Source organism: Protomyctophum parallelum, assembly GCF_964188405.1.
Source record: "Protomyctophum parallelum genome assembly, chromosome: 21".
In the NCBI taxonomy this organism is placed as follows: Eukaryota; Metazoa; Chordata; class Actinopteri; order Myctophiformes; family Myctophidae; genus Protomyctophum; species Protomyctophum parallelum.
In genome coordinates this window covers 11,919,140-11,930,942 of record NC_139713.1, presented here as the reverse complement: position 1 = coordinate 11,930,942, position 11,803 = coordinate 11,919,140, and the positions used below count along the sequence as shown (strand labels likewise).

General features: G+C 44.7%; 1 protein-coding gene across 1 annotated transcript in view; it reads left to right on the top strand.

Moving 5' to 3' along the window:
- Window positions 1-11,803, top strand: part of rabgap1 (RAB GTPase activating protein 1) — a gene marked incomplete at its 3' end in the record, with an annotated part of 141,795 nt that overhangs the window by 116,942 nt on the left and 13,050 nt on the right. The window contains 4 exon segments of the mRNA XM_083793641.1: window positions 2,003-2,095; window positions 7,896-8,006; window positions 8,652-8,756; window positions 10,188-10,271. Of these exon segments, the coding sequence (XP_083649767.1) occupies window positions 2,003-2,095; window positions 7,896-8,006; window positions 8,652-8,756; window positions 10,188-10,271 (393 nt within the window).

Genomic DNA, 11,803 nt, shown 5'->3' with positions numbered 1-11,803 from the left:
TGGGTCTGAAATCGTCACTATATTTAGTCTTAGTTTTAGTCATCGTAGCTCAGTTTTCATTTAGTCAGTGGAAAAAGGTATTGTAGTCGACGAACATTTTTCGTCTTAGTTTTAGTCGACGAAAACAACACTGGTCCAAACCCTGTATACTTTTCAGGAAATGGAGAGAAAAAAAGAGCCGTTGTTCCAGTGGACTCGGTGTAGTTATCATTTAGTCATAAACTCTCATTAATAACTTGCACGCACAGAGACACACACACAGAGACACACACACACAGAGGCACACACACAAATATTGAGGTTGCAGCCATATATAGTTCCGTTTAAAAATAATGTCTGTAGACAAAGTTGTGTTTTTCTGCACCACACCCGTGCGTGCACGCGCACACACACAAATATTGAGGTTTCAGCCATATATAGTTCCGTTTAAAAATAGTGTTCATGTTTGTAGACAAAGTTGCATTTTTCTGTACCACACACACACACACGACACACGCATGCACACACACACACACACACACACACACACACACACACACACACACCGACACCAAAGCTGCACAGTGTTCATGGTGTAAGCCTGAGCTCTTTAAATAGGACAGGATGAGGCAGTGAAAAGAACTTTTGATAAAACGTAGATTAACTGTGTCTACATCTGCGCGTCCATGCACGGACACGTGTCGGCTTGTTCCAGGGGATTTAAAATGTACCACTGAACTTATTCTATATGGTTTCTGTCCATGAGTAAAAACCCACAGGAGGATATATGTATTCCTTTGTATCTCCTCGCCATGCAGACAAAAGTATACTCTTAACTACATACCAGTGTTGTTTTTGGCACATTTCTATTTTAGTTTTAGTCATAGACTTTGGAAGAAAACCTAATTTAGTCATATTTTAGTCACCTGAATGTTTTAGCGTTGGACTAGTTTTAGTCGACTAAATATCAAGATTGTAGTCGACTAAATCTGCAGTTGATTTAGTCGACTAAAATGTATTTTTTGTCGGGCCTTCATGCCGTCGTAATGACTGATTATACACTTGCTGAAAATTGCCGATCTACGATCTCACAACGCGTTGCAGTTGAATGCTAGATTAGATACACAGATTAGAATACTTTGGTTATCTACATGATTAGAGACAAGAAGAGATAATACAAAGAAATATAATTAACCCATTTTGGGGTGGGAACCCCTTTTGGTGCATTATGTTATGCTTTAGCTATTGAAAAAATAGCAGATCTACAAGCTCATAGCGCGCCACCGAGTGGCGCGCTACGAACTTGTAGCTCTGCTATTTTTGAAAATTTGAAGAGCCACTGACATAGAGACATAGCTTTTTCAGAAAACTGTCAGGATGTAGAAGACGTTTTTTTAATCTGATCTCAGGTCAAAATGGGTTAAGTGATCTGGTCCTTTTAAGTACCAAAAGTAGAAAGCACCGTCCTTTTGAAAATAGTGATCACCATGTGTCTTTAACTCAGATCACCATGTGTCTGTACCTCTCTCTCTCTCTAGCCCCACAGATCACCATGTGTCTGTACCTCTCTCTCTCTCTAGCCCCACAGATCACCAGTGTCTGTACCAGTGTTATTTTCGTCGACTAAAACTAAGACGAACTACCATTTTTCACTGAGGAAAACTAAATATATTGACAATTTCGTCAGCGAATAAAAACTAGACTAAAATGTTAGGAAGGGACTAGTGGACAAGAGATCCAGTAGAAGTAATTTTACACTTGGTTGCATGCTGAAAATAGCAAATCTACAGGCAAGTGTAAAATCTGTCATTACGACGGCATCAAGGCCCGCCGAAACGCATTTTAGTCGACTAGATGAACTGTAGATTCAGTCGACTAAAATCCTATGGCATTTAGTCGACTAACACTAAAACATTCCGGTTGACTAAAATGTGACTAAAACTAAAATCAAAATTTAGCTGACAGAAACAACCCTGGTTTGTACCTCTCTCTCTCTCTCTCTCTCTCTCTCTCTCTCCCACAGATCAGCCAGAAGAAGCTGAAGAAGTTTGAAAAGGAGTACCACACCTTGAGGGAGCAGCAGGAACAGCAGGAGGCTCCCATCGAGAGATACGAGGTACACATTTTGTTTTTCTACCTCTTTATTTGAATCCACAACATTACAATTGTCGTGATATGATATGAGTGCCTATGCTGTGTACTTGTACTTGTACGTGAGAGCACAATGTTTAACCCATTCTGACCTGAGATCAGATTCATATGAGGTTTCCACTGGACACACACTGGTCTGATTAATGTATTGTGTACTGAATGAACTGTAGCATACTAGCTACTGACACCATCTCATCTCAGACAGCAAGGTCAGCTTGCTGCAGTAAGTTTGTTATGTCTCAAGTGTACGTCATTAGGATGCAGCTATATATGTTCCGGCGTTTTGACAGCTCATCCTTTAGATACCAGGTCGATATTTCACCGTGGATGAAAGCATCGAGTAAATATGACTCGTTTCGTTTCGATTCGTCACACTCCCAGTGCGTAGCGTAAGGACCTTGTGTACTATTAAATTGTACATTAACCGATTTAGACCTTCTAAATCCTGATAGTGGCCCCCATCTGAAAATATGTTGTTCCAGGGACCTCCCGGAAGCAAAGATTTGAGTTAAAAACGTTTGCTGTGAAAGAAAATATATACTCAAAGATTTGCACCACGTTTTCACGATAAAAAAAAAAATAGCAGACCTACAAGCTCGACCTATCAGCTTGTAGATCTGCTATTTTTCAATATCTAAAGTATAACAATGCTTTAAAACACCAAAAGGGGTTCCCGACCAGAATGGGTTAAGGTCCAAATGATTCAATGCAGAGCTATTTTCCCCACGAAAAGTGTTCAAAAACAACCCACAGATGTGTAGATAGATAATGGCTGCATAACGGTTGACACGCGTGAAACACATGAACAGTAGGCGTATCTACAATAAGGCGATTTCTGGCCTGGCCAAAAGCCATACAATGAGAAAAGAATCACACCCGTGTGAAGTAAGTGGTGCAACTCCGTGTGGGGGTCCCCGGGGGGGGGGGACCCCAGACCCCACCGGCCCGCTTCCGGGGAGCCGCCCCGCGTCCGAAACGGTTGAGAAATGACAGAGTTACAACCATGCTGTTTTCATGCTCACACATACCCAGCCAGCCAGCCAGCCAGCCAGGGACCCACACACACACACATACTCACTTAAGGAAGTGGTTTACACTTAAAACTTAAAAAGAGGACAAAAACAAGACCTGAGAGCAACACATCTTGCCTGCCCAAAACGTAGTTCCTGGATACGCCACTGCACATGAAAACTTGTTTCAGTTGCATTTGTCTGTGCAAGACTGTTCATATGTAGATTTATTTTTTTAAATCACTGCACTGTACTGCACTGCACTGCACTGTACAAGCTCTCCTCCTTGGCCTCTGTCTGTGTGTTAGGCTGCACAATAGTGACACTCGGTGGTGACATTATGCTACTTCCGTGCTCGGACACAGGGAACAGACACAGGGACACACACACACACACACACACACATACAGGTGGGAGTGGTTGCACCACTAAAAAAAAAGAAAAGAGAAAAATAATGCTTTTGAATAATTCATGTTTTTTTTCAATGACTGTACATCGGTCCTTCAGAACATCAAACTATCATTTAGAACCACTTATAGGGTCAAGAGGCAATTGTCTGGGCCCTGAATGAATCATCCACTCAGTGGCTCATCTCTAAAGGTCACTCGGCGAACGAGATCAGACGCTATAGGTACAATTTACAATTTACAATTTAGGCATTTAGCAGACGCTCTTAATCCAGAGCGACTTACATTTAAGCAAGAACAAAAGCATGGGAATACATCACATAAAAGCATTTATCATGAAACATGCGTAAGCTAAGAAAGTAACAGTGGAATATCTATATAATGAAACTATACATACACTATACATATAAACTATACATATTTACTACTATGCTATACATATGTAGGATGTTTCCTGGTTTCTCTGAGAGACTCTATATTGTCGTTCTCTTTGCTCTCTACTTGGCGTGTGCAGGCACGTTGCACGCAATGAATTCAGGAATTTTCTTTTTGAAGTATTATCTTTTATTTGCTTTTGCCATTTCATTTACATACAGTTGTAAAATGCAAGTTATAAATATATAAATACATTTCCTAACTGAACAATTACAAACCCTTCCCCGACCCTTCCTAGTACAAGAAAACTATCAAATGCATGATTTACTTTATGACCATGGTTATCTGTGCTACAACATGAATAAAATAATAAACATGACAACAAAAAGAAAGATGAGCAGACAAATATACAAAAAAACAAAACAAAAAACAATCTCTGTTATGCTTCAATTAGCGCTCTCCAGTTCTTGTCCCAAATTTGGTATGTAATCCATTGCCCGGACATGCAATGACATAAATGACGTGTAAAAAGCCCCCCCCCCCCCCCGCCCCCTAAAAAACAACTGCCCTTTATCCAGACCATGAAGGCATGCAGCATTCAGGACTCGGAATTGACTCGGAATTGTCTCCTGAACTTGGAACGTAGCATTGTTGCGTTGAACAAATTTGTTTTTCGAAATCCATGTCGTTGCAACAACCGCATCTCCACTATAGCTAAAGAGTGCTGGGTTGTGCCCATAGAGTATAAAGAAGGATAGAGACTGATCTGGCGCAAAGCTCCGCCCCCCTCCGCTATTCACGTCAGTGGAAGTGGCTCAGTGGCGTTTTGAAGCACCCGGAAGGACCGTCTCAGAACGTCTACTTCCGCATCGGACCACCACACTTTGGTGGTCCAATGCGGAAGTGCAACCGAGCGCTCAGTGTTACAGCCCAGCTGCACGGGTTTCCTCGTCATGAATCCACGGGTCCGCCTGCAGTCCTTCCTCTTACCACTAGGGGCCCAGCGCTTCAACATTGGAGCGCCTCACTGGCCCCTTGGTTGCGCCCACGAAAATAGCTGTGTTGTGAGCTTGTAGATCAGCTATTTATTTTTGTCCAAAAGTGCCCTCTTACGGGATTTCAGCCCCCTGCCTCTCTAACACTCTCTGCATGTCCCTGGGTGTGTGTATTCAGCTGACAACAGCAAAGTCCCTAAGATGAGAACGTCTGCTAAATGCATCACATTGATTAAATTGTATGTTTTTGGTTTAGACTAGTTATTGGTTAGACCAGTCATTAGTCCTACAACTACAACCTATCTCAAACCCTCACCCTAAACCTAACCTCCCACCACGGGGAGCACACCTAAACCTAACCTTAACCCATGTCTAACCAATGACTAGTCTAAACCTAACCTCCCACGGGAAGCACGCCTAAACCTAACCTTAACCCATGTCTAACCAATGACTAGTCTAAACCTAACCTCCCACGGGAAGCACGCCTAAACCTAACCTTAACCCATGTCTAACCAATGACTAGTCTAAACTAAGTATGCACCCCTTGTAGTCGTCGATGCAAACGACTGAAGGGACCTTTTAGGGAGCGTACCGATGTTCCCCAGATTATATGTTCCCCAGGTTCTATGTTCCCCACTTACCCCCGCAAAAAAGGTTCTATGTTTCCCACTTACCCCCGCAAAAAATATTCTATGTTCCCCACTTACCCCCGCAAAAAAGGTTCTATGTTCCCCACTTACCCCCGCAAAAAAGGTTCTATGTTCCCCACTTACCCCCGCAAAAAAGGTTCTATGTTCCCCACTTACCCCCGCAAAAAAGGTTCTATGTTCCCCACTTACCCCCGCAAAAAAGGTTCTATGTTCCCCACTTACCCCTGCAAAAAAGGTTCTATGTTACCCACTTACCCAAAAAAGGTTCTATGTTCCCCACTTACCCCCGCAAAAAAGGTTCTATGTTACCCACTTACCCAAAAAGGTTCTATGTTCCCCACTCAACTAAAAAAGGTTCTATGTTCCCCATTTTCCTCTAAAAAAGGTTATATGTTCCCCATTTTCCTCTAAAAAAAGGTTATATGTTCGCCATTTTCCTCTAAAAAAAAAAGGTTCTATGTTCCCCGCTCACCCAAAAATGCAGGAAATATAAAATTTGAATTTCAAATAATTAATATCATCTCTAAACACACATAACGGAACATAATGGGGAGAAATGACTATCAGCCCTTATTCCGTTTCCACTTTGTTAAGAATGGAAATGCTCCTCAGAGTGTAGCAGAGTGTAGCAGAGTGAAATGCTCCTCAGAGCCCAGTGTAGCAGAGTGTAGCAGAGTGAAATGCTCCTCAGAGCCCAGTGTAGCAGAGTGTAGCAGAGTGAAATGCTCCTCAGAGCCCAGTGTAGCAGAGTGTAGCAGAGTGAAATGCTCCTCAGAGTGTAGCAGAGTGTAGCAGAGTGAAATGCTCCTCAGAGTGTAGCAGAGTGTAGCAGAGTATAATGCTCCTCAGAGCCCAGTGTAGCAGAGTGTAGCAGAGTGAAATGCTCCTCAGAGCCCAGTGTAGCAGAGTGTAGCAGAGTGAAATGCTCCTCAGAGTGTAGCAGAGTGTAGCAGAGTGAAATGCTCCTCAGAGTGTAGCAGAGTGTAGCAGAGTATAATGCTCCTCAGAGCCCAGTGTAGCAGAGTGTAGCAGAGTGAAATGCTCCTCAGAGTGTAGCAGAGTGTAGCAGAGTGAAATGCTCCTCAGAGCCCAGTGTAGCAGAGTGTAGCAGAGTGTAGCAGAGTGAAATGCTCCTCAGAGCCCAGTGTAGCAGAGTGTAGCAGAGTGTAGCAGAGTGAAATGCTCCTCAGAGTGTAGCAGAGTGTAGCAGAGTGAAATGCTCCTCAGAGTGTAGCAGAGTGTAGCAGAGTGAAATGCTCCTCAGAGTGTAGCAGAGTGTAGCAGAGTGAAATGCTCCTCAGAGCCCAGTGTAGCGTGACCCAATATCAAGTATGTTTGGTCGTCTTGCCGTTGTTGTTCAACCAGCCATCTTCACCCTTCCGTCCGCCGTCTGTCTGTCACCTCCGATTTGAACTCGCTCCAGTTCATTTTGACTAGCGCAGTGGTTCCCAAAGTGTGGTTCGGGGACCCCCAAGGGGTGCCTGAGGGAGTTCCCGGGGGTCCCACCCAGCTAAATGATAGTTTTGGAACCAAATGGACCCTTATGGGTGTGTAACTCTGAGAGTGTACGAATGGAACCAAATGGAACAATTGTACACTCAGAGTTAAATTAACATTGATTTTTACGGCCCAGGCCGTAGCGTAACGGTCTGGGCACCGGACTGGTGATCCAGTCGCAGTGTGCCGCGGGTTCGACTCCCGGACCCGACACGGCCTTTACTGCATGTCATCCCCCCATCTCTCTCCCGTTTCCTGTCAGCCTACTGTCTGTCCCTTCAAAAAATCAATAAAAGGCGTAAGCCGCAAAAAAAAAAAAAAAAAACATTGATTTTTACGATATAAAATGTGGGTCCCAGTGATAGAAATGCTATTAAATGGGGGGGTCCGTAGACTAACGCATGTCAAACTGGGGGGTCCTTGAAATTAATCTTGTTGCGACTGCTAGAGCCGTACAAATCTTCTCTTATGGGGGAACTGGACTGGTGTCATGTTAACCATTATGGACTCTACTGTCACTGTGATGTCATGCTGTTGTCACCTGATCACAGTTAACCATTACAGATTATATTCCCCCAGGCTGTCATTGTGTCGAATAAAACCACTAGCGAGTGGGAGTCAGAGAAACGATGAGATCCTGCCTTTCCTCTTTGTGATTGTCTCCTCTATCCCTGCTTTGTCTCCTCTCCTTGTCCCCCTTTTGACTTTTTTGTAATAATTTCACTGTCTGTCTTTCTCTCTCTCTCTCTCTCTGTCTCTCTCTCTCTCTCTCTCTCTCTCTCTGTCTGTCTCTGTCTCTCTCTCTCTCCCTGCTCCTTGTCTGACCCGCAGAGAGAGAACCGTCGTCTTCAGGAGGCCAACATGCGTCTGGAGCAGGAGAATGACGACCTGGCGCACGAGCTGGTCAGCAGCAAGATCGCCCTGCGCAAAGACCTGGACAACGTAAGTCCTGGCGTCTCTCTCCCAGCGTCTCTCTCCCGCCGTCTCTCTCCCGGCGTCTCTCTCCCGGCGGATTTGGATGCTCGTGGGTGTGTTGTTTTTGCACACGTGTGTGCCCGTGTGTGTGTGAAGAGAGAGAGACACGGCCGTGACTTTATCTCTTGTTCTTGTTTGAGACAGAGCACCACCTGGTAAAAGTTAAAAAAATGTCATCATTAGCGGGGTGTTTGCAAGAGCCGCCCGCAGCTTTGGTGTGCGCTAGTGCGTGCGCGTGTGTGCTAGTCAGTGCACACGTGTTTGTGTGTGCTAGTGCACGTGCACGCGCGTGTGTGTGTGTGTGTGTGTGTGTGTGCACGTCTTTGACCCGATGCACACTTTGGGCGGATGACAGCAGTGTACATCATTATATAGATGGGCAGAGAGTTGTTCTCAGCCCGGGAATGACCTTAGAAACTTTAGGTCGTTAACTGTGTTTGCGTGTGTGTGTGTGTGTGTGTGTGTGTGTGTGTGTGTGTGTGTGTGTGTGTGTGTGTGCGTGTGCGCGTGTGTTTGCGTGTGCGTGTGCGCGCATGTGTGTGTGTGTGTGTGTGTGTGTGCGTGTGCGTGTGCGTGCGCGTGCGCGTGCGTGTGTGTGTGTGTGTTTGCCAGGCGGAGGAGAAATCGGATGCCCTTAACAAGGAGCTGCTGATGACCAAACAGAAACTGGTCGACTCCGAGGATGAGAAGAGACGCCTGGAGGAGGAATCTGCACAGGTCAGAGCTGACACGACACAACATCTGGCCCCCACAAGACCAAGGGAACCTGCTGTGTGATGAACCTAAACTAAAGGTTTCATTCAGAACCTGCTGTGTGATGAACCTAAACTAAAGGTTTCAATCAGAACCTGCTGTGTGATGAACCTAAACTAAAGGTTTCATTCAGAACCTGCTGTGTGATGAACCTAAACTAAAGGTTTCATTCAGAACCTGCTGAAACTAAAGGTTTCATTCAGAACCTGCTGAAACTAAAGGTTTCATTCAGAAACTAACTAAAGCCTGTTGGACAAATAAAGGGTTTCATTCAGAATCAGAACCTAACTAACCCCCCCCCCCCCCCCCCCCCCCCCACACACACACACACACACACACACAAACACACACACCCTCACACACACACACACACACACACACACACACACACACACACACACACATTCTCTCACGATTTCTTTTTTTAATGTAGCATAGCCTCAATTATATCTTAGCTTCATAGCTTCAACTTCACATAATTTGGTTGTTCAGTTTGACCCACCAGTTTTGGAGATATGGCTTATAGAGTGATGTCTTGCAGAGAAACAGCGAGTTGAGAAAACAGGCTTGAAAGGTTTCACTTCTGCGGCCTCTAACATTAATAATAATATAAATGATAATAAAACTTTATTTGTACTGTATGGCACATTTCATGACATGAAATGCAGCTCAAAGTGCTTTACAGAGCAATGGAGAAAGAAAGAAAATAAAAGCAAGGCATAAAACATTAAAAAACAAGTAAAAATACAGTGGACATGAATAACAAAAACATCAGCCGGCCCCGTAGAATCAAAAAGCTGCTTCGCCGTATTGTATGTTGCCCAACTGCCTAAAAGTTTAATTTCATCTCCATCCATATCACTCACGAACATGAAAGTCACCTACAGGGTATTATGTGGTATCTTTTGGTCAGCAAATATCAATCCAAATAACCTTATACAGTATTTGTCATTTTAACCTTTGCTGCTCATTTCCCTAGATCTTACTTGGTTTGTGATTGGAAAGTATCCCTTTAAGGCAGAAGACAGGCGTGCTGCATTGCTGTCATAGGTGTGCGTGCGTGCGTGCGTGCGTTGCGTGCGTGCGTGCGTGCGTGCGTGCGTCATAGATGTGTACACAGGAGGGCATGACTTTGCCCACGGCTTAGAACCTGCCAATACCTTTTTTTTTTTCTCTCTCTTGTTTGTACTCCATGACAGCTACAGCATAGGACCACATGGTCTCTGGGGCCTATATGACACTGTCCTTGGTTCTGTCCTCTGCACCGGTCTAACTCTGTGTGTGTGTGTGTGTGTGTGTGTGTGTGTGTGTGTGTGTGTGTGTGTGTGTGTGTGTGTGTGTGTGTGTGTGTGTGTGTGTGTGCGTGTGCGTGTGCGCACGAGTGTGTTACCACAGCTGAAGGAAATGTGCAGACGGGAACTGGACAAGTCTGAGTCGGAGATTAAGAAGAATGGCTCCATTATTGGTGAATATAAGCAGGTATGTTCAGTTTCTGGGCGAACAACGTATACTACCCGTCGTTTGTTATCGCGAACCTCAGTGCTCACATGACATGCAATTTGTTACAAACGGTGTGATTTATCGGTATATGGATCTGTGCTTTCTTCAGATTCAAGCTCATTTTGCAAGGTGGTTCTCAAAACACGAGAGAGAAACAAACACATTGATGTAATTGTGGCTGCGGAACCAACAACGTGGCTGGCGCTGGCTCGCAACAACAACAACGTGTGTTGTTGGGACTACTTTTTGCGTGCCGTTTTCAAATCGCCCCACCCAAAAAAAACTAGAATAGGGCTTAAACTCATTGTGGGGCAAGGGCCACATTGTGCGAAAGGTAGCCTGACCTAAGCAGAGACATTTCTGGTCTAGAGGGGCGGGTCGCGCCTCAGAAATGCGCGCACCCTGATTGGATCTCATCGATCTGTCCGTCACCCCCGGCCCCTCCTCTCCCCCCTAGTGCAGCGCTACGTCACATCATTTAGAGCGACGCCCACCCGGAAGGGTTGACTCCCACTTTTAGACTGGTTCAGCCCACGGCTTTTTCCAGGCTTTCATCTTTCGCGCAGACGAAATGAAAGCCTGGGTATCGAGGCTATGCGAAAGGTGACTCGATGAGGGCCGAGACGAGTTGCAGCTCACGGGCGTCGACTTGCACAGTTGTTACTTAGGCTTAGGTTTTCCACACTGTTTATTGACATACATTGATTTTCATCTTTATTTATTTGTATTACAGTTGTAGGCTGCAACTGCCAGACATTTGGTATGAGATGTGGGAAATAAAGGCCCAATACATTTTTTTGGGGGGACACGTGCGTGCGTGTACGTGTGTGTGTGGCCTATATTCCTCACTTGGTAAGAGAAGTGAAACTATCGAGCTGTAACAACTACGGTTAGCCTCTAAGGATCAGAGAGTGTGAGGAGAGTATCCACAGTTTACAGTTTACACAGTTTAGTAAACTGTTCCTCATTTTGCTGGGAGTTGGAACCCACTTTGATTGATTGAAGTATTTATTAACAGTTAGCATAATTACAGTACATTTCAAGCACAACTCAATACAAAAACTGTCAACTGTGAGTGGACCACCCAATCAAGCATTACACTTGTTTACAAGAGGGTCCACCTCGTTCAATTCATCATGACATTTAGAGACGTACAAATATACACTTCTATACAGCCAAAAACAGGAAATCATCATTTCCCTTCTGGGCACAGGTCTCCACCAGGATGAGCAGATGTGAAGAATTCCAGGCAAAGGTTTTTCCTTGGCCTCTAGGGAGTTGGCATACAAAGTTATCCACAGATCCGTGCAGTTAGAGGTAAAAACAGTTTTCGGCCAGTTATAGCGCCACCTTGAGGCTGAGTTGAAATTGTTCATGTGGCATTTCGTCCTCGGCCTAGTGGGAATGTGGGTGCACAATTTCACGGAAATCACGCGATGTGTTCATGATTTGCAGCATTTTGTTTGAAACTGAGCACTCCTGTGAACTTTGGAAGCCAATCTTAACCAATC